The 27844-nt window shown below is 44.1% G+C and overlaps 2 protein-coding genes across 9 annotated transcripts in view; one reads left to right on the forward strand and one right to left on the reverse strand.

The window, feature by feature from the left end:
• Positions 1-12651, reverse strand: part of mettl8 (methyltransferase 8, methylcytidine) — a 72452-nt gene extending 59801 nt beyond the window's left edge. The window contains exons 1-3 of one of the 5 annotated variants that reach the window (XM_063052237.1): positions 12543-12651; positions 5572-5748; positions 4031-4122 (exon numbers count right to left, since the gene is read on the reverse strand). In XM_063052237.1, coding sequence (XP_062908307.1) covers positions 4031-4122; positions 5572-5732 — 253 coding nt within the window. In that variant the 5' untranslated portion in view covers positions 5733-5748; positions 12543-12651. The other 4 variants (XM_063052239.1, XM_063052238.1, XM_063052236.1 and 1 more) reach the window with 4 other exon arrangements.
• Positions 12075-27844, forward strand: part of dcaf17 (ddb1 and cul4 associated factor 17) — a 77326-nt gene continuing 61556 nt past the window's right edge. For 3 of the 4 annotated variants that reach the window (XM_063052233.1, XM_063052230.1, XM_063052234.1), the window contains exons 1-3: positions 12075-12215; positions 14403-14462; positions 17941-18167. In XM_063052233.1, the coding sequence (XP_062908303.1) occupies positions 17982-18167 (186 nt within the window). In that variant the 5' untranslated portion in view covers positions 12075-12215; positions 14403-14462; positions 17941-17981. Of the gene's footprint in view, positions 12216-14402; positions 14475-17940; positions 18168-27844 lie in introns of all 4 variants that reach the window. The other variant, XM_063052232.1, reaches the window with a different exon arrangement.

Raw genomic sequence — 27844 nt, forward strand, 5'->3', positions numbered from 1 at the left:
CCCAACATAACGACGTAGTTATAAAGAAGGCAAGACAGCAACTATACTTCATTAGGAGTTTGAAGAGATTTGGCATGTCAACAAATACACTCAAAAACTTCTATAATTGTACCGTGGAGAGCATTCTGACAGGCCGCATCACTGTCTGGTATGGAGGGGCTACTGCACAGGACTGAAAGAAGCTGCAGGAGGTTGTAAATCTAGTCAGCTCCATCTTGGGTACCAGCCTACAAAGTACCCAAGACAGCTTTAGGGAGCAGCGTCTCAAAGGCAGCGTCTATTATTAAGGACCTCCAGCACCCAGGACACGCCCTTTTCTCGTTGTTACCATCAGGTAGGAGGTACAGAAGCCTGGAGGCACACACTCAGTGATTCAGGAACAGCTTCTTCCCCTCTGCCATCCGATTCCTAAATGGACATTGAATCTTTGGACACTACCTCACTTTTTAAAAAAAAATATATACAGTATTTCTGTTTTTGCACATTTAAAAAAAATCTATTCAATATACGTAATTGATTTACTTATTTATTATTATTTTTCTTTTTTTTTCTTTACTAGATTATGTATTGCATTGAACTACTGTTGCTAAGTTAACAAATTTCATGTCACATGCCGATGATTAAAAAAAAAACCTGATTCTGATTCTCACAGACACGAGGAAATCTGCAGATGCTGGAAATTCAAGCAACACACATAAAAATGCTGGTGAACGCAGCAGGCCAGGCAGCATCTATAGGAAGAGGTGCAGTCGACGTTTTGGGCTGGGACCCTTCGTCAGGACTAACTGAAGGATGAGATAGTAAGAGATTTGAAAGTAGGAGGGGGAGGGGGAGATCCGAAATGATAGGAGAAGACAGGAGGGCGGGGGTGGATCTAAGAGCTGGAAAGTTGATTGGCAAAAGGATACCAGACTGGAGAAGGGAGAGGATCATGGGATGGGAAGCCTGGTGGGGAGAGAGAGAAGGGGGCAGGGGAGCCCGGAGGGTGGAGAGCAAGCAAGGAGTTATAGTGAGAGGGTCAGAGGGAGAAAAGGGGGGGGGGAGGGAAAAATTTTAACATATTAAGTAAATAAGGGATGGGGTGTGAAGGGGATGATGGGCATTAACGGAAGTTAGAGAAGTCAATATTCATGCCATCAGGTTGGAGGCTACCCAGACGGAATATAAGATGAAGCCACACTCAGGTTGGAGGAACAACACCTTATATTCCGTCTGGGTAGCCTCCAATCTGATGGCATGAATATTGACTTCTCTAACTTCCACCAGCACTTTTTGGGTGTGGTGATTCTGATTCTGAGGATTGGTTTGCATTTCCTTGTCTTACTCTTCCCAAAGTCCACAATCAGCTCTTTGTTCTTGCTGACATTGAGTGCAAGGTTGTTGCAATGACACCACTAAACTAACTCTTGTATATCGCTCTTGGATGCCCTTTTGTCCCCATCTGAAATTCTGCCAACAATGGTTATATCATCAGCAGTTTATAGTTGGTATTTGAGCAATGCCTATCTACGCAGCCATCGGTGTATAGACAGTAGAGCAGTGAGCTGAGCACACATCCCTGAGGCGTGTCAGTGTTGATTGTCAGCAAGGTGGCAATATTACTTCCAATCCGCACAGATTATGGTCTTCCAGTTAGGAAGTCGAGCATCTAGTTGCAGAGGGAGGTACAGAGGCCTAAACTCTGTAGCTTTTCGATCAGGACTGTCAGAATGATGGTGTTAATTGCTGAACTATAGTCAATAAATAGCATCTTGACATGGGTATTTGCATTTTCCAGGTGATCCAAGGCTGCATGAAGAGTCATTGAGATCACATCCCGCTGCAGACCTATTGTGGCGATAGGCAAATTGGAGTGGGTCCAGCTCCCTAAGCGTTTCATTGCATGGATGGGAGGGCTACTGGATGATAGTCGGTGGGGTAGCTCATGGTGCCCTTCTTGGGCAATGGTATAATTGTTGCCCTTTTGAAGCAGGTGGGAAATTCTGACTGTAGCAGTGAGAGATTGAAAATGTCTTTGAATACCCCTGCCAGTTGGTTCACACAGGTTTTCAGAGGCTTACCAGGTACTTCATTGGGCCCTGCCGCCTTGCAAGGGTTCACCCTTTTGAAAGACAGTCTGATGCTGGCCTCCGAGACAGGTATCAGAGGGTCATCAGATGCTGCAGGGATCCTCGTACCTGTGGTTTTATTCTCCCTTGCAAAGCGAGCATAAAAGACGTTAAAACTCGTCTGGTAGTGAAGCATCACTGCTATTCATAATGTTGGGTTTTGCTTTGTAGGAAGTAATGGCCTGCAAACCCTGCCAGAGTTGACGTGCATCCGATGTCACCTCTAACCTCTCCCAAATTGTTTCTTGGCTCTTGAAATAGCCCTTTGCAAGTCATAGCTGGTTTTCTTATACAGACCTAGATTGTCACACCTTAAGTGCCCCAGATCTAGCCCTCAACAGACGATGAAATGCCTGGTTTATCCACGGCTTTTCACTTGGGAATGTACAGTAAGTTCTTGTAGGCACACACACATCCACACAGGTTTTAATGAAGGTGACAATTGTGCATACTCATCCAGGCTCAAAGATGACTCCCTGAACACAGTCCAGTCGACTGATTCAAAGCAGTCACGTCAGCACTCCTGTGGCTCCATGTCCATGGCTTCTTGGTGTTCACTACCGATGCTGCAGTCTTCAATCTCTGCTGATACTCGGGGAGTATAAGTACAGTTAGGTAATCAGACTTACCAAAGTGTGGCCGTGGGACAGTATTCGTCCTAAGGAGAGGTTGGACAAATTCAGATTGTTTTCTCTGGAGTGTGAGAGACTGAAGGGTGACATGATGCAAGTATATATAGTAAAATTCTGAGAGACAGATAGATAGTGTTTTTTCCTGGGATAGAAACGTCAAATACTCAAGAGCAAAGGTTTAAGGTAATGGGAGCTTAAAGGAGAATAGTAATGCAAGCTTTTTTATTACACAGAGATATTAGGTGCTTGGAAAGCACTGGCAGGGGTGGTGTAGAAGCAGTTATAATAACAATAGTTAATAGACATTGAGACAGACACATGTATAGACAAGAATAGAGATATTGGCCAAGTGCAGGCAGGCGAAATTAGTTTAGATTGCCATCATGATCAGTGCTTATATGTATAGCACAGGGTGGGTTCCTGTGCTGTGCTGTTCTAGATTTTTAAAATTAATCAAACTAGTCAGACAGGCTCAATTTACCTGATTACCTTGTCTCCCCAAGTGAAAGTGTTGTCTGGAATTCGTTCCCAATAATTTGTCCAACACAAAAGTTAAAGCAAAGTTTGTCCAACCTCTCCTTAGAGTAAATACTCTCCAATTCAGGCATCCTTGTGGTGAATCTCATCTGCACCTCTCTAAAACCTCCCTGTCCTTCCTGTAATGAGGCAACCTGAACTGCACACAATGCATCATGATTTCCCAGCTTTTACTTTCAATGGCCTGACAGCTGAAGGCAAGCAAGATGCAAGCTGCTTTTCCTACCCTATCCACATTTGTCCATGTTCTACCATTTCCTGCATTTTAACCAATTAGCAGTCCTTAAGTTCTATTGAACCAAACCTGTAGACAGTATTCCTTCAATCCTAGAGAGCCAAGTGATGTATTACCAGGTGAGATTGAGCAGTAACACGTGTGTTATGCACTTAGATATTGGAGGCTGCTTTTGCAGTATAATATTAGAAGTCCTTTAATCCTCTGCGAGTACAGTACACTGAAATAGTTTTACTTGCTAACTTAACTTTTGCATCCCAGCACCATGCTAGAAAATCTGCAAGGAGTATTCATACTGAAATGGTCTTTAATGGCAGAAGGGCTACTCATATGGTCATTTTCATTGAGATAATTCAACTTTTACACTGTTAGAGCCAAAGAAACCTGTTCTTGTAATGAATTAGGAAATCAAAAACACATTTTTTCACATCTAAGATCATTTTAGTTGTTACAGAACTAATATCTTCCACTTAGTACATCATCCAAAAAAACCTCAAATTTCAAATAAAACAGTTTACCTTGTTCTTCCATCGAGAGTTTAACACTAGAATTTTCTTCTGCTTTCTGTCTAGCAAGATCTTCCTGCTCTGGAGTCCATTGGATGTGATCCCTGAACAGAAAGGTTAATTATTAGGTTGGCCATAGATGTTGCATCCGAACTATCTCATTGATATACAAGCCAGTATGCAAACCAGGGCAATACGAAATGGAGAGCAAGTGTTGCCCATGTAGCAAGTTCCCTCCCTCCATGCAGCTAATGAATCTGAAGGAATGGCAGAGATCAATACAGTTTGGCACCCACAGCATTGCAGGAGTTGCCAGTCAGCATTCAACTCAAAGTAGGACTGCCTTAGGGACTCCAGCTCTAGACTTTTCCTTGAGGTTTACTCCTGAAGCCTTCCCCATGACTGGGTATAGCCACAAGGCAGCAAAGGTTTGAGATCAGAGTTTTCCTTCTTCTAGATAAGCTACCAACCACAGCCAATGAGCCCCATCTGCCCAAAGCAAATAGTTTTAAGGCCCTAGTAACCCACCTCTGCCCCTTCTCCTGACAGTAGAAGTGGATCCATCGGGCTTAGTTGCTAAGCCACACGTGAAGCCAAGAGTTGTACTTGGTTGTCAGAGGCTATTCGAGACAGATGTCTTTGGAAACATTTAATAGTTGTTGGGAACTTATCACCATCCCCGGCCATGACAACCTTAAGGAACCATTAGTAACTATGGACGGATTACTACAGGCTATTTAAATTCGCAGTAATTATTCTGCATTATTAGTGGGAATGGAGTAAAACTTTAAATATTTTTCCACAGCAACATACACAAAATGCTGGAGAAACTCAGCAAAACAAGCACATCTATGGAAATGAATAAACAGTCGACATTTTGGGCTGAGACCCTTCATAGTGACTGAAAAGGAAAGAGGAAGACATCAAAATAAAAAGGTGGGTGGAGGGGAAAGAGGATAGCTTGAAGATGATAAGTGAAGCCATGCAGGTAGGAAAAGTAAAGGGCTGGAGAGAAAGGGATCTGATAGGAGAGTGGAGTTTACCATAGAAGAAAGGGAAGGAGGAGGGGACCCAGAGGGAGGTGATAGGCAGGTGAGAAGAGGTAAGAGGCCAGAGTGGGGAATAGAAGAGGGGAGGGGAAACATTATCATCTTTCTTCTTTTGTCAAAGTTTTTTACACATTGAAGGAAGGATAAGTAATAAAAACATAGAAACAGGGAAAATTAAACAGCCGTGTGAAATTTTAGACCAGTCTACCCCCATAAGTATAACAAATTAAACTACACTTATGAGTGTTCTGATTTAAATGCTCTACTATCACACTTTATTACCATATACTATCACACTTTATTACCATATGTGTCTCTACTGAACCTTTTAACTAAGAAAAAAGTGCAATATGAAATCCAAGGAATCATATCAGGAAAAGTCATCTATCTTTTTATGTGATGAGAAAAACTGAATAGTTATAAACAATTTTAAAATAATACTTTTATAAGACAATTTTATGTAAGCAACAACAATGTAGTCTGGTTTGAGACACTTCGTCTTACCACATATTGTGTTCAAACACTCTGCTGGGATCAGATAAAATTCGGGAACCAAGAGGAGCAGTTGGTTGTCGAGTAGTTTGAAATCTGCACTGCAAGTCAGGCTTCCTCAGGAATGTCATGGACACCATGTGAACCAATGCCGTCTGTGGCCTCCTCTTCATATTGATAAGATGTCTCCTCCAGAGAAAAATAATTACATACTTAAATAAAAATATATTATAATACTTTGATTAATAGCTATAATGTTCGGGAGAAACATAAGCAAAATTAAGAATGGGAAAGCATTCTTTCATTTTGTCCACAGAATTAGATGATGCGCAGGTGAGGATTCTTCTCTTATATTTAGACTGCTTATGCGTACAAGGAAATACTACAGGTAGAGGTAAGAACTGGTAAGTAACTTGTTTTATTCGTACAGAGTTTCAAATAATCCATTCTAGGATTATTCCTTGATCAATAACATAATGGCTGTTTCAAAGCTTCAGCAAGAGGCACTTTAGCGAGCTTAGCTCCAATCAAAATGTAATGGAGAAGGGAATACTAACCTAGAACCGCAAGGCATGGTCTAGTACAGGGGCCGGTAACCTTTTTGCCTCTGTGGGCCAGATCGCCTATTAATGAGCGGACGGTGGGCCAGATAAATGCCATAAAAAAACTTGAAATATGGGAATTATCCATTTAAGTACATCTAGTTATGTTTTGCCTCAAATTAATGAATAATACATGCTAGAAAATCATTTGTGCTTAACCAAAGATGCCAATTAGTAATCAAAGATCTCAGTTTAGTTTTTCTGTCCCACCATTGCTGGTGCCCCATCAGTTGTGATGCCAATTAGCTTCGACACATTAAGTTTCATTTCTAACATAATTTTCAGCAAAGCCTCAAAAATGTCTGCTCCAGTAACCGTGTCCTTCATAGGAATTAATTGAATAAACTCTTCATTAAATTTGAAAAGTCGAGGTCACTCCTCGCATAAACACTGCAAGTTGAGCAGTGTCTCTCAAGTCTGTACTCTCATCAGGTGCAATTGAAAAAAATGCAATTCGTTGCAGGCATCCCTTAAATAACTTTTAACATCTGCTGACATTGTTCAGCTCGCCGTGTGATCGTTCTTGCTGACAGTCTGATAGATGCAAATAACGATTTCTTTTCAGGACAAACAATATCCACTACTGCCAGTAAACATTCTTTGACAAACTCTCCATTTGTAAAAGGCTTTATCTTTTCTGCAATACGTTTTCAGACTTCGTAGCTGGCACGGGTATTTCCTTCATTTTCTCTGCTTTTTCGGCACTCAGCGTCAACCTTCCTGCGTTTTGCATTCATTGCCGTTGGAATTTTTTTCTTTGATTTTATTTCGAAACGCGAGTTATTCAACAAGTATCGTAGTACATGTAAATAATATCTGGATATTAGCGTGGATTTCTTGTTAAAACACAGTGACGTTGTTTCTGTTCACAAATTTGAACGATCCCATCTGAAAACCTGTGTGTGCACGGAGAGTATCTAATGCATATTCATAAGGTAGTCTGCCTTCCCGTCATTCGTATACACCAGTGTTTGATTTGGAACAAAACAGAACCTGGGGCCAGTGTAACAAGACGCCATGCATGTCCATCAGTGTGGTCGTGTGAAACACTCAGAATAAGGAAAAATCGCTCGCGGGTCGGATAAGCATGGTATCTCAATATTTGCTCACGGGCCGGATCTGGCTGTAGGTTACCTACCCCTGGTCTAGTAAATAAATGGTAATTGAGAATGGGGATGTGACAAGAGATAACAAACATTTGGCGTACTTTATGTTACCAATCCTAGAAACGTGAAATAAACAGGAACACACATGCGCAGATGGTTGAAAAATGTTAGTTGAGAAACATCAATTTGACCCTGAGCCTTAACTGATCATGGCATCATTTACGAGGAATATTCCCGACAGAAGACAGTCACAAGTTTATGAAGAGGGATATTGATCAACAGGTGCCTGTTTTCAAGACAGACAAAACCTTCTGAACATTTGCATCTATACAGTCATTGGTATCTCTAAGGTGGAAAAATAGAGCAATGAATCAACTACCTAATCAAAGGAAAAAAAAACAATCAAAGCTAAAGCATTATCTTAGTCCATTCTTTACTAAAAGGATGGCCTGGTAAATCAGCAGAATGATGTTGGCTCACAGCTCCAGCATTTCTGACCTTCTGTGGAAGTTGCATGTTCTCCCTGTAGTCACATTCAAGTTCAAATTTGCTTGTCTTTCAACCATAAATGAATCCCCATGAATACTGCCAAATGAAATATGTTTGTCTGGGGTCCAGGGGCGAAACACAGTATCAACAGTCCTACATTGCAAGCCACATATAGACCAGGTCCATGAGTGTTATGACCTGTATGTTGCCTGGATGTTGTTGTTAAGAACAAGCCAGCAGCAGTCCACAGATAAATGCGATCAAGCTTGTCCTCTACAGAAGACACTGAGGGCAGCACTGACAGGAGAGGCCAGCCTCCAACCTGCACGTACTTCATATGCCTGCTGTGCCCTCTGCTCTCTCCCACATCGCCTTCAGCATCTCTTCCCTGGGTGACCCCATGGCTTGAGGTCTAATCCGTGTTACAATTAAGGCCACGGAACTCTCCTGCCGTCAGTCTTATCAATACACCAGTGAACCTGACTTGCAGCGCTCTACATTACCAATGTCCAACAGAGTCTTACAATCATAACACAATCACTTGCTCCATTTATTCAACCCACATCAACTCCGACGCAGGCAGCAAAACGGTCCACACCAAGTCCAGCTCCATCGCTACTGAGCAACTCACTGCTGGGGTAAATCTGTAGTACGTGATATTCTTGATAACCAGCAGTGTGTTGCAATCGCAAACAACATGTAAAGGACAAACAATCCCACCTTTGGTTAGACTGAGCGGCCGCCGCGACTATTCAGAAAGTGGGCAAGTGGGTTTCCCTATATGGTTCCTTCTTGGGTACTAGCCTACGAAGTACCCAGGACAAGGAGTGGTGTTTCAGAAAGGCAGCATCTATTATTAAGGACCTCCAGCACCCAGGGCATGCCCTGAGCCAATAGGCTGGTCCTGGACTTATTTTCTGGCATTTACATATTACTATTTAATTATTTATGGTTTTATATTGCTTTATTTATACTCTATTCTTGGTTGGTGCAACTGTAACGAAAACCAATTTCCCTCGGGATCAATAAAGTATGACTATGACTATGACTATTTTCTCACTGTTACCATCAGGTAGGAGGTACAGAAGCCTGAAGGCACACACTCAGCAATTCAGAAACAGCTTCTTCCCCTCTGCCATCCAATTGCTAAATGGACATTGAACCTGTGAACACTAGCTCACTTTTTAAATATATATTATTTCTGTATTTTGCTCGATTTTAAGCTATTTAATATACATACACTGTAATTGATTTACTTATTTTTTTTATATTATGTATTGCATTGACCTGCTGCTGCTAAGTTAACAAATTTCACAATACATGCCAGTGATAATAAACCTGATTCTGATTCTAAAGTAGCACTTTCTCTGGATAGTTATGTTTCAAACTTAATCACAAATAGGCAAGTTATTTGGCAAGTCAATGTTGACAGACACAGAGATCGGAGAAGTCAAACCAGGGATGTTGTTGTCCTGGGCATATATAGACTGGGTAGAAATGCCATGAAAATTAGGTTTTCTGAAGCTGCAGCAGCACAGTAGCTTATAAGATGAGGACAAACATAAATTTAACATAAACTTATATCGACATGATTATACATAACCTACATGTGAGCACAAATAAATAAAACAAACACGATACTAGTGCAAGATTGAAAGAGAGAAAAAAAAATGATCCAAGGCAATGTTAAGGTTTTTCAGGTTGGTTCAAGAATCTGATGGTGGCTAGGAAGAAGCTGTTGCTGGACAGCATTGAGAAGAGGGCATGACCAATATTAGATTAAATTAGACTCAACTTTATTGTCATTGTGCTGAGTACAGATACAAAGCCAGTGAAATGCAGGTAGCATCTAACCAGAAATGCATAGTGTTATTTACAAAATAACTGCAAATAAAAAGTAAGTGCTACAGCACACAAATATAAAAGTACTGAGTACAATATGGGTGCAATACTGCTTAGCACTGTGATGTGAGGTTCAGCAGGGTCACAGCCTCAGGGAAGAAGCTCTTCCTGTGCCTGTTGGTGTGGGAGCGGAGGCTCCTGTAGCGCCTACCGGATGGGAGGAGAGTAGAAAGTCCATGGTTAGGGTGAGATGCATCCTTGATGACGCTTTTCGCCCTGCCCAGGCAGCGTTTATGGTAGATGTTCTCAATGGTGGGCAATTGGGTGCCAATAATCCGCTGGGCAGTTTTCGCCACACGCTGGAGTGCTTTGCGGTCTGATACGGGACAATTGCCATACCACACTGAGATGCAGTTGGTGAGTATGCTCTCAATGGTACAGTGGTAAAAGTCCGTCAGTATCCTGGGACAGAGGTGAGCTTTCTGATGCTCTGCAGGAAATAAAGGTGCTGTTGCGCCTTTTTGATCAGGATGGAGGAGTTCAGGGACCGGGTGAGATCCTCAGAAATGTGGACACCAAGGAATATGAAGCTTGATACACGCTCCACTGCAGCTCCGTTGATGTAGATGGGGACGTGAGTGTGGCTCCTAGCATGCCTGAAGTCCACAATGATCTCCTTGGTCTTCTGGGTGTTAAGGGCCAGGTTGATGTTGGCACACCACGCGGCCAGGTGCTGGAGCTCATCCCTGTAGGCCATCTCGTCATCCCCTCTGATCAGACCAACCACCGTGGTGTCGTCTGCGAACTTGATTATGGAGTTAGAACCATGTACAGGAATGCAGTCATAGGTGAAAAGGGAGTACAGAAGAGGGCTCAGCACACAGTCTTGAGGCAGACTGGTGTTCAGGGTGAGAGTGGAGGAGGAGAGGTTTTCTAACTTAACTGATTGGGGTCTGTTAGTCAGAAAGTCCAAGGTCCAATTGCAGAGGGATGAGCTGATACCAAGCTGGCAAAGTTTGGCGATCAGCTTGGAGGGAATCACAGTACTGAATGGCGAACTAAAGTCAATGAACAACATTCTGACGTAAGAGTTGGGACTGTCCAGGTGAGTCAGGACAGATTGAAGTGCCGTGGAGATGGCGTCCTCTGTTGACCTGTTGGTGCGATAGGCAAACTGATGGGGGTCCAGGATAGTGGGCAGACAGGATTTCAGATGTGATAGAACCAGTCTCTCAAAGCACTTTGCAATGATGGGGGTGAGTGCAACTGGGCATAAGTCATTCAGGCCCGTGGCAGTGGAATGCTTCAGCACTGGCATGATGGTGGCGATCTTGAAGCTTGTGGGGACAACTGCCTGGGCCAGGAACAGATTTAAAATGTCTGTGAAGACCCTGGCCAACTGATGTTGGTGTGCCGAAAGAAGGTTGCCACCTTCTTGAGACACCACCTCTTTAGATGTCCTTAATGGTGGAAGAGCTATATTGGGGAACAAATGGACTAAGTCCTCCACTTTTTGTAGCCTTGTGTAACCAGTCATATTGTGTTCCACTGTAGAAATCGTCAGCATCTTCCATGACATGCCCAATCTCCTTAAACATCTAACAAAGTCGAGGCACAGGCATGTCTTCTTTATGGTTGCATCAATATGCTGGGCTTAGGATAGATAGGTCCTCCAAACTGTTGACTTGAGGCTGCTCATCCTTCCCTCCACTTACCTTTCATGTTTATCTGATTTCCTCTTCCTAATATCCACAGCAAGTTCCTTGGTTTCTTTGATATTGAGCACAAGGTCGTTACAATGATTAAATTCAATTAACTGACTAGCTTGCTCTGGCACACTGCCTCATCACCATCCGTGATTCTACCAACAATGGTATTATTGGTGAATTTGTGGATGGTATTGAAGCTGTGCTTTGCTAACTCCTAAATCCAGAGAGGGTAGCGCAGCGAAAAAGCTGGTGCGCCTGTGTTGATGGATCAGCGCGGAGATTATTTGTTCATCAACAACAGATCTATGGGTACTGGCATGTGCAATCCCAGCCCCATCTTCACACGTCAGCGTCAGGACCCCCAAAGCTCAGTTGATCATATTTTAAAGGCCCGAATTATTGGTATATTGCAGTATACAGGTCAGTTAACAATTAAGACTAATCCCAGATGTCCTGCCTGCGCTCCAGAATCGGAGTGCTGAACTGGCGGTGCACAACATGAGGTAATTAAGCGCCATTGCCTCAGGACTGCAGCCCGCCCCCCAAACGTGGCCTTCAGAGCCCAATGTTGGCATCACGGACATATCACCCGTTCACTTACAGTGACAAAGTGGAACAGGCGGGAGCGCTGCTCCGGCAGTAAACTGCAGTCACCTGGAACCACAATGACGGCGGCGGCGCTGCGCGGAAATGAGAGGGGATGGGATTTTCTGTCCCCGCGGCGCTGCGAGAGAACAAACTACAAGTCCCAGCAAGCTCTGCGAGGCGCGGCCTGACGACGCCTCCACCGAGCGAATGAAGTGGCGGGAGTAGCCGGTTTTCTCCCGAGCAGCTGTTGCTCAGACAAGTGGCTTTCGAAGCTGAGGGAGCAAGAGGGATCTATCATCTATCTCCTCCTTTTGATGGCGGTATGAATTATACGCCCATTCAAATGCCCGAAATAATTATTAAAATGCATATTGTTTTTAAATTAAACTTAGCTCGTGTTTATGCTTGTTTTGATATATAATAACGATTGGGAATGCATCTTCTAGAAAAACGATGAAACAAAATTTAAATATTGTTGCATTAAGTTTGATCAGAGCTTTGAATACGGAATTATAGAGATGTGTGCGTTATGGTTTACATGTCTGTTGTCTTTAAATGCGTCAACGCGGTACACAAACTCAGGTCATATCTTACCCGGTCTCCCGATCACAGCGTCAGAACTCGAAAGAAAAGTTGATCATACTTACAAATGCAAACTATGGAATTGAATTTGGTAGCAGAAATGTCAGGGCGGAGTGCGGTCGGAGCAGTGGTTTCTGGGACGTGGAGCACAAAAACATTCATCTTTCTTTGCCGAAAGACTGAATCCCAGGAGCGCGTCCTGTCCAGGGTTATTCTTAATAATGACCAGGATTATTCTGAACAGAGTGTACATTATTAGCCGTATCAGTAAGTTAGGTATTATAATAATGATCGAGCTTTCTTACCGGAGACTGATACACAATACAAACGATATCGTTCATGGTACGAAATCTCGATCAAAATTATAAAACCTTATTTACTGATATCCATGTCCTTCTGTAGATGTTGCCAGATCAATCTTGAGTTCCTCCAGCCTTTTCCTGCGTTAGTACAAAAGAACCTAATTTCTTTAAAATAGCTGCCGAAAATTGGAGGCCTTAAATGAGAGCCGAGGAAAAGTTTTTCTCCATTTCTGCGGCGATAAATCTCACCTAAACTAAGTGGAAAAAGCCTGCTTGCATTTACCCTATCTATACCCCTTATACTTTTGTATACCTCTATCAAAACCCCCCTCATTTTCCAATGCTCTAGGGAGTAAAGCCCTAATCTGTTCAATTTTCCCTATAACCTCAGTTCCTCAAGTCCAAGCAAAGTCTTGTGAGTTTTCTCTGCACTTTTCCAATCATATTTAAGATTGAATACTGTTTGATGCCCTTTCCTCTGCACAAGTGTAAAGGAGAATGAAATGATTGTTACTCCGGATCTGATGCAGCACAAAAAATGAAAGATAAAGAGTACAATAATAAAAAATAATAGATATATATACATAAGATAGCTTATATACATTGATTAATTGTACGTCCATAAGGTGATGCTAGGCTGTACATAAGATGGTTGATAGGAAATACTAAAATGTCAGTGGAGTTAGTGGGTGGAGGTGTTGATCAGCCTTACTACTTGGGAAAGTAACTGTTTTTGAGTCTGATGATCCTGGCGTGGATGATACATAGCCTCCTTCCTGATGGAAGTGGGACAAAGTCCGTGAGCAGGATGGGAGGGAACCTTCATGATATTACTGGCATTTTTCCTGCACCTTTCTGTATATACATCCTTGGTGGCAGGTAGGCTGGTGCTAGTGATGCATTGGACAGATTTGACTACCTAGTTAGAGCCTTCCTGTCCATCGCAGAGCAGTTTCTGTATCAAGCAGCGATGCAGCTTGGTAGGTTGCCCTCTACTGCATATCTGTGAGTATGGATATGTAAAGTCCAGCTCTCTTCAGTCTCCTTGGTGAACTTTCTTGACTGTGTAGGATGTGTTCTGGGACCATGAGAGATTGTGTGTGATATGCACTCCCAGGAGTTTGAAACTGTTTGCAGTTTCCTCTGTTGCGTCACCGATGTAAAGAGTGGTGTGAGTTCTCCTGAAGCAGATAACCATCTCCCTTGTCTTGTTGACATTAAGGAAGAGGTTATTTGCCCGACACCATGCATTGAGCTCTTCCACCTCCTCTCTGTAGGCCAGCTCATCATTGTTGGTGAGGAGCCTCACCACTGTCGTGCTGTCAGTGAACTTGACAATGTGATTGCTCGGGTGTTTGGCTGTGTAGTCATGTCGGAACAGAGTGTACAGCAGTGGGCTCAGCACACAGACCTGGGGGGCAGCACTCATGTTGAGGGTGATGAGGAGGGAGGAACAGTTGTATATCCTGACTATCTGAGGTCAAATGGTTAGGAAGTCCAACACCCAATTGAACAGTGGTATACTTAGACCAAGGAGTAGGAGTTTGTTCACCAAGGTCTGTGGGATGATAGTGCCGAACTGAAATCTAAAGCAGCATTTTGATATGTGTCCTTGTTTTCTAGGTGTGTCATGGCCAGGTGAATAACAGATGCTATATCATCTATCATAGAGCAGTACTGTCGGTAAGTATATTGGTGAGTGTCCAACATGGTAGGAAAGGGGATTTTGATATATGCCATAATTATCAGCCCTTCAAAACAGTGCGGTGGGGCAGTAGTCATTTAGTTCTGTAGGTGTAGAGATCTTTGGTACGGGGATGATGGTGGCTGATTTGAAGCATGTGGTGACAGCAGCCTGGATGAATATAATGCTGAAGATATCAGTGAGCTGGTGTGCACAGTCTCTGAGTACATGGCCTGGTGTATTATCTGGCCCAGTAAACGTACAGGGGTTGACTCTGAGGAGTCTTTCTCACGTCGGCTGCAGAGAGTGGCTGCTCACGTGTGAGCTTTCATGGCTGGCATTGTGTTGCATGCCTTAAAGCGTGCATAAAAGTTGTTTAGAGCATCAGGGAGGGAGGCATCACTGGTACGGTGTTTGCTTTTTCTCCTTGCATAATCTGTAATGCCCATGATTCCCAGCCACATACGCTGGGGATTGTTATCAGACAGGTGCCCCTAAATTTTTTGTGTATAGCTGGCCTTTGCCCTCTTGATGCCTAAAACGAGATTTCTTCTGGCTACTCTGAGAGCTGTTCTGTCACCAGACTTGAAGGTGGTAGGGTGCACACCTCTGTGTTCAGCCAGGGCTTCTGGTTGGGCTGTGAGATGACTGTCCTTGAGGTACCGATGTCGTCTACACACTTAATGATGTAGCCAATGATAGATGAGGCATATTCCTTGAGGTCTATGTTGTTGTTTGTGGCAGCCTCGAATATTTGCCAGTTAGTCTGTTCAAAACTCTTTTGGAGCACAGAAATTGCCTCATTGGGCCTTACAGTGATGGTCCTCTTGACTGATTTCTCCATTTTCAGCACCAGTTGATATCTTTGCTGTAGGTAGTTGACCAAAACTGCACACATTACACAAAATTAGGCCTCACCTTGCATCTTATACAACTTCAACAGAACACCCCAGTATTTTGATTTATGAAGCCCAATGTGCCAAAAGCTCTCTTTCAGATTACCGATTTTCCCCTCCCCACCATTTGCGACGTTTACCAGGAGCATTGTATATGAAGGGCACAAAGCATTGTTGAATATCCCTATCATCCATCCCATAATCTCTTTAACCCATTACCATCAGGAAGAAGGTACAGGAGCATCAAGACTAGGACTGCCAGACTGGGTAACAGCTTATTCCCTCGGGCTGTGAGACTAAAGAATACCCTGCCACCACCAAGGTCTCATCACTAAGACTGCAAACTGTCTACTGTTTACCTGTGCTATGCACAACATGCATTTTGAATTATATTTTAACTTACTTGTAGTCGTATTTTGTTTTACCTGTAGTGTGTGATATACGTTTTGTGGGTGCACTGTGGTCCAGAAGAATGTTGTTTCGTTTGGTTGTACACGTACAATCAGATGACAATAAACATGAACTTGTATGACCCTATCTGCCTGTGACACCACTTTCAAGGAATTATGGATCTGTATTCTAGATCCATCTGTTCTACTGCACTTCACAGTGTCCTACTGCTCACCATGTAAATCCTACTCCTTTTGTCCTCCCAAAGTAAGTATGATGTCTTACATTTGTCTGCTTTAAAACCCATCTGCCACTTTTCAGCTAACTTTTCCAGATGGTACAGATCCTGCTGCAAGCTTTGATAGCCGCCTTTGCTGTCCACTAAGACACCAATCTTGCTGTCAACTGCAAACTTACTGATCCAGTGTATCACATTACCATCCAGATCGTTGATGTAGATGACAGCAACAACAGACCCAGCATTGATCCCTGCGGCACTCCACTCATCACAAGCTGCCTGTCATAGAGGTAGCCATCTACTACCACTGTCTGACTTCTCCCTCGAAGCTGATGTCTAGTCCAATTTGCTACCTCATCTTGAATGCCAAGTGACTGAAACTTCTTGACCAACCTTTGTCAAACTTTCTGGTGACTTCCTCGAAAAGCTCTTAAGATTGTTTAGAGTACTGTGCAAAAGTCTTAGGCACATATATTTAGGTAGGGTGCCCCAAGCCATTTGCACAGAACAGTATTTATCAATGTGGAGCAGAGAGCGAGTTTGTAAATCTGGTGGGAGTAGGAATGGTGGAGGGTGGAGCTGCAGAAGGGGTGTGGGACAGGTGGAAGAGGAGGAGTGCCGGGGCGTGGGCTGGCGGGGATGCAGTCACACTCAGCCCTGAGACACCAGGGAAGGTAATTTGATTCCAGACAACTGGTTTCTTAATCATTACGGAATATCTCTCTGGTGCTTCCCAGTCCTTCCACTCACCCTTCCCTTTTTCCCAACCATGATTCCGCTCTCCCTACCCCCTTGCCAATCTCAGTCCGTAACAGAGTTCCACATCAGAATCAGATTTATCATCACTCACGTGTGCCGTGAAACTTGTTTTTTTGTACGGCAGCAGTACAATTGACTATATGAAATTACTAGTCTTAGGCACCCCAGCTATATATATGTGCCTAAGACTTTTGCACAATATGTGCCACATACAAAGCCATATTGACTATCTCTAATCAATTCCTGTCTATCCAAATACTTATATATCCGGTCCCTTAGAACAGTGGTCCCCAACCACCGGGCCGCAAAGCATGTGCTACTGGGCCGCGAGGAAACGATATGATTTGGCGATATGAAACAATACGAGTCAGCTGCACCTTTCCCCATTCCCTGTCACGCACTGTTGAACTTGAACACCCCCCCTCCCACCCTGGGTTGGCCGGTCCACAAGAATATTGTCAATATTAAACCGGTCCGCGGTGCAAAGAAGGTTGGGGACCTCTGCCTTAGAATAGCTTCCAATAACCTATTCACTACTGATGTCAGGCACAATGGCCTGTAATTTCCTGGTTTATTGTTGGAGCCTTTCTTAACCAACAGAACAACATCAGATATCCTCCAATCCTCTGGCACCTCACCCATGGCTAATGACATTTTAAATATCTCTGCTCAGGCCCTGCAATTTCCCACAAGGTTTGAGGAAGCACCTTGTCACACCATGAGGACGTATCCATCTTCATTTGCTTCAACAGCAAAATGCATTTTCCTGATGTAACGCCCAAACCTTTCCAAAATAGCCAGCATGCATAGTACTAAACATTACTTGCACAATGTAGACAGTTCGCTGCTATAAATGGGAACATTGTAAGTGATAGAACCTGTATTATTGTGGGTTTCTTGTACCCAAAGGGCATTCACAATATAATGTACAATAGTAATAATGGAATTGTCTTGGAAACTGATTTAGGATCTGATTTAATATTACCTTTTTTCATCAATTACTTTAACATTTGCTTAATAGGAAATATGGATCTGTGAAGCTGAGAACTTAATTAAAATTTAGCATAATAATGACTTGCTGCCATAGTAACCTTGAAATATATTAACTTTATATTTTATAACATTTCAAGATGTCACACATTAAAATCATTCACTGATCTGGTTAACTAACTTTCCATTTTCTTCCATTTTCAGATATGCCAATTTCAAAAATGTAATTTCAAGATCAAACAAACATGGAGAGTTTAATAAATACATCATCTATAAAAATGTATGGTACAAGAAAGTCCACCAACATTTCATGTTTAAGGAAAGTAAATAACTGTTGTGTCTTGACTGCAAGATCGCTTGGTTTGTATGGGAACGAAGTTGGTGCCATTCACAGGAAAAACTTGGCCATCCTCTGTCAGTTAGTATGTCAGGTCAGTGTCAAATCTTAAGTAAATCATGTAATGTTAATAATGTAATTTTTAATCTTATGTGGGTCATGTTTATATATTTTCAGGTTTAAAAAAAATGATTAAGTTATTTTATAGAGGTGCTTAAATTATGAGACCAGCATAGAATAGAAAGGAACTTAGCACATTTCCTATAAATAAGTTTAGAATTAGAAACATGAATGCAAGATTACATGCATGCAATTTAGAAAAAGTTCAAACATTTTTGATAACCTAGGGGAGTTGGTTAGGCTGTGGAATGCATTATTGGAGCTGCTGATTAAAGCAGAAATACTGTTAACATTTAAGACATTATATTGGAAATAAGATGTAAGGGGGGGGCAGTAAATGATATTGGAATAGATCAGACGTATCAAATTTATGTTTAACTAGACAACGGGGTGACCCGTTGGGGCACCCTTTGAGAGAGGGGTAGTGCAGTCTGATGTGACCCGAATGAACATAAATTTTCCTGAATGCTATTGGTATCGCTTTGCTTTGGAAACTGAAGTAGAAAACCGTAGTTTATTAAAGAAGAACGACGTGTAGCAATGCAAACATAGCTGCTCTTCGTTTAATGAAGGACACTTTTGGTGGCATCATTTCTGGTTTATCCGCCATTCTTGTGCCTCTCGTTGTCATTCTGGAGACGTGCAGCCCTTTCATCCCCTGTCTCTTCTTCTCTCATCTTTATTTGTCCTGACTGTTTGATCCTGGAGTCGAGCAGCCATGGCCTCATCCGATTCTTGTTCTCTCCCTCTCCTTGCCGCTTCCTGATGACATTTGGCGTCATCTCTTGACCATAATGTTCCCCTTCCATTTCCACACGGCATAATTAGGCTGACCATTTTTTCTTACCCTAATGCTGGATAGAAGATATGAAGCAGTAACACCAAAGGATGCTGATTATTCTTGAAACGTAAACACGAGGAAATCTGCAGATGCTGGAATTTCAAGCAACACACATAAAAATTGCTGGTGAACGCAGCAGGCCAGGCAGCATCTATAGGAAGAGGTACAGTGGACGTTTTGGGCCGAGACACTTCATCAGGACGAACTGAAAGAAGAGATAGTAGGAGATTTGAGAGGGGGAGGGGGAGATCCGAAATGATAGGAGAAGACAGGAGGGGGAGGGATGGAGCTAAGAGCTGGACAGTTGATTGGCAAAAGGGATGTGAGAGGATCATGGGATGGGAGGCCTAGGGAGAAAGAAAGGGAGAGGCGGGAAGCCCAGAGGATGGGCAAGGAGTATAGTGAGAGAGACTGAGGGAGAAAAAGGAGAATAAATAAATAAATAATGGATGGGGTACGAAGGGGAGGTGGGGCATTAACGGAAGTTAGAGAAGTCGATGTTCATGCCATCAGGTTGGAGGCAACCCAGACGGAATATAAGGTGTTGTTCCTGCAACCTGAGTGTGGCTTCATCTTGACAGTAGAGGCGGCCATGGATAGACATGTCAGAATGGGAATGGGAGGTGGAATTTAAATGTGTGGCCACTGGGAGATCCTGCTTTCTCTGGCAGACAGAGCATAGGTGTTCAGCGAAATGGTTTCCCAGCCTGCGTCCGGTCTCGCCAATATATAGTAGGCTGCATCGGGAGCACCAGCCGCAGTATATCACCCCAGCTGACTCACAGGTGAAGTGTTGCCTCACCTGGAAGGACTGTTTGGGGCCGTGAATGGTGGTGAGGGAGGAAGTGTAAGAGCATGTGTAGCACTTTTTCCACTTACAAAGATAAGTGCCGGGAGGGAGATCAGTGGGAAGGGATGCGGGGAACGAATGTACAAGGGAGTTGCATAGGGAGTGATCCCTGCGGAAAGGTGGGGGGAGGGAAAGATGTGCTTAGTGGTGGGATCCCCTTGGAGGTGGCGGAAATTACGGAGAATTATATGTTGGACCAGGAGGCTGGTGGGGTGGTAGGTGAGGGCAAGGGGAACCCTATTCCTAGTGGGGTGGTGGGAGGATGGGGTGAGAGCAGATGTGCGTGAAATGGTAGAGGTGCATTTGAGAGCAGAGTTGATGGTGGAGGAAGGGAAGCCCCTTTCTTTAAAAAAGGAGGACATCTCCTTCATCCTGGAATGAAGAGCCTCATCCTGACAGCAGATGCAGCGTAGACGGAGGAATTGCGAGAAGGGGATGGCATTTTTGCAAGAGACGGTGAGAAGAGGAATAATCCAGGTAGCTGTGAGAGTCCGTAGGCTTATAGTAGATATCAATAGATAAGCTGTCTCCAGAGATAGAGCCAGAAAGGTCAAGAAAGGGGAGGGAAGTGTCGGAAATGGACCGGGTAAATTTGAGGGCAGGGTGAAAGTTGGAGGCAAAGTTAATTAAGTCAATGAGTTCAGCATGCGTGCAGGAAGCAGCGCCAATGCAGTTGTCGATGTAGCGAAGGAAAAGTGGGGGACAGATACCAGTATAGGCTTGGAACATGGACTGTTCCACAAAGCCAACAAAAAGGCAGGCATAGCTGGGACCCATACGGGTGCCCATGGCTACACCTTTAGTTTGGAGGAAGTGGGAGGAGCCAAAGGAAAAATTATTAAGACTAAGGACTAATTCCGCTCAATGGAGCAGAGTGGTGGTAGAGGGGAACTGGTTAGGTCTGGAATCCAAAAAGAAGCGAGAGCTTTGAGACCTTCTTGGTGGGGGATGGAAGTATATAAGGACTGGACATCCATGGTGAAAATAAAGCAGTGGGGGCCAGGGAATTTAAAATCATTGAAAATATTCAGAGCGTGAGAAGTGTCACGAACATAGGTAGGAAGGGATTGAACAAGCGGGGATAAGACAGTGTCGAGGTAAGCAGAAATGTGTTTGGTGGGGCAGGACAATAGACAATAGGTGCAGGAGTAGGCCATTCGGCCCTTTGAGCCAGCACCGCCATTCACTGTGATCATGGCTGATCATCCACTATCAGTATCCAGTTCCTGTCTTATACCCATAACCTTTGATTCCACTATCTTTAAGAGCTCTATCCATCTCTTTTTTTTGAAAGCATCCAGAGACTTGGCCTCCTCAGCCTTCTGGGGCAGAGCATTCCATATATCCACCACTCTCTGGGTGAAAAAGTTTTTCCTCAACTCCGTTCTAAATGGCCTACCCCTAATTCTTAAACTGTGGCCTCTGGTTCTGGACTCACCCATCAACGGGAACATGCTTCCTGCCTGCAGCCTGTCCAATCCCTTAATAATCTTATATGTTTCAACGAGATCCCCTCTCAGCCTTCTAAATTCCAGAGTGTACAAGCCCAGTCGCTCCAATCTTTCGACATATGACAGTCCCGCCATCCCGGGAATTAACCTTGTGAACCTACGCTGCACCCCCTCAATAGCAAGAATGTCCTTCCTCAAATTTGGAGACCAAAACTGCACACGGTACTCCAGGTGTGGTCTCACCAGGGCCCTGTACAGCTGCAGAAGGACCTCTTTGCTCTTATACTCAATTTCCCTTGTTATGAAGGCCAGCATGCCATTAGCTTTTTTCACTGCCTGCTGTACTTGCATGCTTGCTTTCAGTGACTGATGTACAAGAACACCTAGATCCTGTTGTGCTTCCCCATTTCCTAACTTGACTCCATTTAGATAATAATCTGCCTTCCTGTTCTTACCACCAAAGTGGATAACCTCACATTTATCCACATTAAACTGCATCTGCCATGCATCTGACCACTCACCCAGCCTGTCCAAGTCACCCTGTATTCTCATAACCTCCCCCTCACATTTCACATTGCCTCCCAGCTTTGTGTCATCAGCAAATTTGCTAATGTTACTTTTGATTCCCTCGTCTAAATCATTAATGTATATTGTAAGCAGCTGCGGTCCCAGCACTGAACCCTGCGGTACCCCACTGGTCACCACCTGCCATTTCGAAAGGGACCCGTTATTCGCTACTCTTTATTTTCTGTCAGCCAGCCAATTTTCAATCCATGTCAGTACTCTGCTCCCAATACCATGTGCCCTAATTTTGCCCACTAATCTCCTATGTGGGACTTAATCAAAGGCTTTCTGAAAGTCCAGGTACACTACATCCACTGGCTCTCCCTTGTCCATTTTCATAGTTACATCCTCAAAAAATTCCAGAAGATTAGTCAAGCACGATTTCCCCTTCGTAAATCCATGCTGACTCAGACCAATCCTGTTACTGCTATCCAGATGTGTTGTAATTTCATCTTTTATAATTGACTCCAGCACCTTTCCCACCACCAACGTCAGGCTAACCAGTCTATAATTCCCTGTTTTCTCTCTTCCTCCCTTCTTGAAGAGAGGGACAACATTAGCCACCCTCCAATCCACAGGAACTGATTCTGAATCTATAGAACATTGGAAAATGATTACCAATGCGTCCACGATTTCTAAAGCCACCTCCTTAAGTACCCTGGGATGCAGACCATCAGGTCCTGGGTACTTAACAGCCTTCAGATCCAACAGCCTATCCAACACCATTTCCTGCCTAATATAAATTTCCTTCAATTCAACCATTACCCTAGGTCTTTTGGCCACTATTACATCTGGAAGATTGTTTGTGTCTTCCCTGGTGAAGACAGATCCAAAGTACCTGTTCAACTCGTCTGCCATTTCCTTGTTCCCCATAATAATTTCACCCGCTTCTGTCTTCAAGGGCCCAATTTTGGTCTTAACTATTTTTTTCCTTTTCACATACCTAAAGAAGCTTTTACTATCCTCCTTTATATTCTTGGCTAGTTTACCTTCGTACCTCATTTTTCTCCACATATTGCCTTTTTAGTTACCTCCTGTTGCTCTTTAAAAGTTTCCCAATCCTCCAGCTTCCTACTCGTCTTTGCTATGTTATACTCCTTCTCTTTTATTTTTATACTGTCCATTACTTCCCTTGTCAGCCACGGCCTCCCCTTACTCCCCTTAGGATCTTTCTTCCTCTTTGGAACGAACTGATTCTGCACCTTCCGCATTATTCCCAGAAACACTTGCCATTGCTGTTCCACTGTCACCCCTGCTAGGGTATTGTTCCATTGAACTTTGGCCAGCTCCTCCCTCATAGCACCATAGTTCCCTTTGTTCAACTGTAATACTGACACTTCCGAGTTTCCCTTCTCCCTCTCAAGTTGTAGATTAAAACTTGTCATATTATGGTCACTACCTCCTAATGGCTCCTTTACCTCGAGATCCCTGATCAAATCCGGTTCATTGCACAACACTAAATCTAGAATTGCATTCTCTCTGGTAGGCTCCAGTACAAGCTGTTCTAAGAATCCATCTTGGAGGGACTCCACAAACTCCCTTTCTTGGGGTCCAGTACCGACCTGATTCCTCCAGTCTACCTGCATGTTGAAGTCCCCCATAACAACTGTAGCATTACCTTTGCGACATGCCAGTTTTAACTCTTGATTCAACTTACACCCTACATTCAGACTACTGCTTGGGGGCCTGTAGGTAACTCCCATTAGGGTCTTTCTACCCTTAGAATTTCTCAGTTTTATCCATACTGACTCTATGTCTCCTGATTCTATGTCCCCCCTCGCAAAGGACTGAATATCATTCCTCACCAACAGAGCCACCCCACCCCCTCTGCCCATCAGTCTGTCCTTTCGATAGGACATATACCTTGAATATTCATTTCCCAGGCCCTGTCCACTTGAAGCCACGTCTCTGTTATTCCCACAACATCATACTTACCAATTTCCAACTGTGCCTCAAGCTCGTCCACTTTATTTCTTATACTCCGTGCATTCATATACAATACTTTTAATTCATCACTCTCCTCACCTCCCATATCAATTCCTATTTCACTTGGCCATACTGTACGATCCCTTCTTGAGCTTTCTGCTCTGTTGATTCTGCTGTCATTCTTAACTTTCCTTATTCTCACTTTCCCTTTATCTCCATCCTTCTGTTTCCAGTTCGTCCCCTCCCCCCCACTACTTAGTTTAAACACACCGGTGTTGCAGAGGCAAACCTGCCTGCCAGAATGCTGGTGCCCTGCTTATTAAGGTGCAACCCGTCCCTTTTGTACAATTCATCCTTACCCCGAAACATACCCCAGTGGTCCAAGAATGTAAATCCTTGATTCCGGCACCAGTTCCTCAGCCACACATTCAGATCCATTATCTCCCTGTTCATGACCACTCCAGCACGGGGAACTGGAAGCAAACCGGAGATAACCACCCTGGAAGTCCTGCTTTTCAGCCTTCTTCCGAGTTCTCTGAAGTCACGCTGTAGAATGTCTTTCCTCTTCTTCCCCACGTCATTTGTGCTGACATGCACCACCACTTCCGAATGTTCACCTTCACTCTTGAGGATTCCCTGCAATCGGTCCATGACATCCTGGATCCCGGCACCAGGGAGGCAGCACACCATCCTTAAATCTCGCCTGTTGCCACAGAAACCCCTTTCTGTACCTCTCACTATGGAGTCCCCTACTACCACGGCTCTGCCTGACGTCTGTCTCCTCGGCTTTGCCTCAGCGCCAATTGTTGACTCGCAGACCTGTCCGCCTCTCAGACTGGCACTGTCTTCTGTCCCGACAGCCTCCAAGAGGGAGAATCTGTTTACGAGGGGCACATCTCCCAGGGTCTCCTGTACTTCAAGCATCCTTTCCTTGCTCATCGTCGTCCTCCTACTCTCTTCCTGTATCCTGGGTGTAACAACCTCTCTGTAGGTCCTGTCCAGAAAACTCTTATTCTCCCAGATTAACCTAATGTCATCCAGTTGCCTCTCCAGTGCTGCAACACGGTCCCTCAGAAGCTGAATCTGGACACATTTTCCGCAGGTGTAGGATCCAGAGGCACCATCAGTGTCCCTGACCTCCCACATCATGCACGCAGCACACTGAATCAGCCTAGTGGTCATCTCTTCACCACTTCTCACCCTCTCCAACTGTGGCGTAGTCTTTTCCCTCAGCCTCCTCGCTGAAGACTCCTGAGCCAAAGACTCGCACCCTCGCAAGGCACTTCCCTCGACAAGGCCGCTCCCCTAGAGCGAGCCTTGCTTATATTAGCTGATAAATTGAGTAATTAGCTTCACCTGCCGCACCTCCTCCGTCCTCGAAGGTCTGGTTAGCTCGCTGCTTACAACCGGCTTTTTAAATCAGCCGCTCTTTCTCAGTCAATCCCCGCATTCGCTCCTTCACCTGCCGCGCCTCCTCCGTCCTCGAAGGTCTGGTTAGCTCGCTGAGACAATGGGTCTACCTGGATAGGCAGGTTTTTGGATCTTGGGTAGGAGGTAGAAAGGGGAAGTGCGGGGTGTGGGAACTATAAGGTTGGTAGCAGTGGATGGGAAATTCCCTGAGCGGATAAAGTCGGTGATGGTGTGGGAGCCAATGGCCTGGTGCTCCTTAGTGGGGTCATGATCGAGGGGTAAATAAGAGGAGGTATCCGAGAGTTGTCGCTGTGGCTCAGCAAGGTAGAGGTCAGTACGCCAGACTACAACAGCACCCCCCTCATTGGTGGGTTTTATAGTAAGGTTAAGATTAGTGTGGAGGGATTGGAGAGCAGAGCGTTCGGAAGGTGTGAGGTTGGAATGGAAACAAGGTGCGGTGAAGTCGAGATGGTTATTCTCGATTATTCTTGGTGATGTGGTTGACGCTCTCCTAAGTAGACGTGATATAGTCACCGCTGTCCTTTGACTGCAGCAAAGGATTTTATGGGTGTCTCGAAGTACGTCATTACAATAAGATTTAATTATCTCTTATTCATGGGTGGCAGTTAGATCTGTCCCAATCCTGCACAAATAGAGCTGCCCTACCCTTTTGCTCTGGTAGGTGTCGCTGCTGAGGCTGGCCGTGCGCATGCGTCGGGCTGTCGCGTCCCGATTTCCATGATGGCGGATTGGCTCTCGGGTTAAAAGGGAGCCTGTTGATTTTGGCGAATTGAGCAATTTTATACGAATATATAACCCTGAACTTTGCCTGCATTCTGTAAGTTAGCGCATTTTAATTCGATTAAAAGTGCCGTTATAATGCACCATTTGCGCTAATTGGAGGTCACAAACAGACAGACAGAGCATGAGAGTTTTAGTAGTATATAAATGACTGCATTTTAATTCGATTTAGCCAAAAAAAAAGTGCAGCTGTAATGCACTGTTTGCACTAATTGGAGGTCACAAATGGACAGACAGAGCATGAGAGTTTTAGTAGTATATAGATGTCATGTGCACAAGTACATGTAATTACTGTACAGACACAGTGAAAACTTGCAGAAATCACATGCACATAGCATCACTTAAGCAGCATCCACAAGAAAGCTATAAATATAAACATAAATTTTACAAGAAAGAACAGGAAACAAAAGAAAATGAAGTCCATTTTAGTGCAGTCATCAAAGTGGTCATAGTGTTACTGAACCCTAGTGATAAAGGTTGTTCCTGTTGGCTCAAGAACACAATAGTTGAAGGAAAGCAGCTGTGCTGAACATGGTGATGTGGGACTTCAAGGCTTCTGTACCTTCTGCCTGATGGTAGCTGCAAGAAGACAGCATGGCCAGGACAGTGGGATCTTTGATGGATGTTGGTCCTGAGGGTGGAGGAGGAGTAGAGAAGGGGTGAATGGATAACCAGGATGGGCAAAGGAGACAGAAGAGGGGGAGGAGAATTTTAAAAAAGGGGGGCAGGGGTAGTAATTACAGGAAGTCAGAGAAGTTGAGTTCATGCCATCTGTTGGAGGCTACCCAGATGGAATGTCAAGTTTTGCTCTTCCAACTTGAGTTTGGCCTCATTGTGGTCATGAACAGACATGTCAGTATGGGGACTGGAAATTGAATTAAAATGGGTGACCACTGGAGATCTTACCTTTTGTGGCGGACTAAGTGGAGGTGCTCAATGGAATGGTCTCCTTCACTACATTAGGTCTCACTGATGTAGTGAAGGCTGTACCATTAGCACCGGATACAATAAATGGCCCCAACAGATTTGCAGGTGAAGTGTTGCCTCACTTGGAAGGACTGTTTGGGGTGCTCAGTGGTGGAAAGGAGAAGAGGTGTAGAGGCAGGTGTAGTACTTGTCATGGCTACAGGGATAGTTGCCAAGAGGGTGGCCATTGGGGAGGGCCAAGTGGACAAGGGAGTCACATAGTGTGCATTCCATGTAGAAAGTGGAGAAGGGGGGAAAGAAAGATGTTTACGGTGGTAGGATCCCATTGAAGATGGTGGAAGTTGCAGAAGATGAGGTACTGGATATGGAGGTAGTGTGGTGGTAGGACTATCCCTGTTACAACAGCAGGAGGATGAAGGTAAGCGCAGCATTGAAGGTGGTGGAAGGGGAAACCCTTCTTATTTTTAAAAATCCCATTGTCCACTACCCTCTCCTAACAGACTCCTTCAGTCTTTTAGCTCTTACCACCAAGTTTCTTACATCTTACCCCCCCCCCACCCACCCACCTTCTCCCTTACCTGGTTTCACCTATCACCTTGTACTCCTAGGCCTCCCCACACCCATTTTCTTACTCTGGCTTCTGGCTTCTGCCTCCTTCCTTTCCAGCCTTGGCCCAATCATCAACCATTTATTCCCCTTCATAGATAATGTAGTCAATTGACCTTGGAGACTCCGCTGCTGCATTGAGAATAAAAGATATATAGCTTAAAGTATATATCCTCTCTGAAACTTCAATAAAAACAGCATGACTTTTAAAAGTTGTTTGTGCATTTGTAATTGATTTGTAGATTATTGTAATAATTTTGCAGCATGTTGGTTTT

This window comes from Mobula hypostoma, chromosome 6 (genome assembly GCF_963921235.1).
Source record: "Mobula hypostoma chromosome 6, sMobHyp1.1, whole genome shotgun sequence".
Taxonomy (NCBI): Eukaryota; Metazoa; Chordata; class Chondrichthyes; order Myliobatiformes; family Myliobatidae; genus Mobula; species Mobula hypostoma.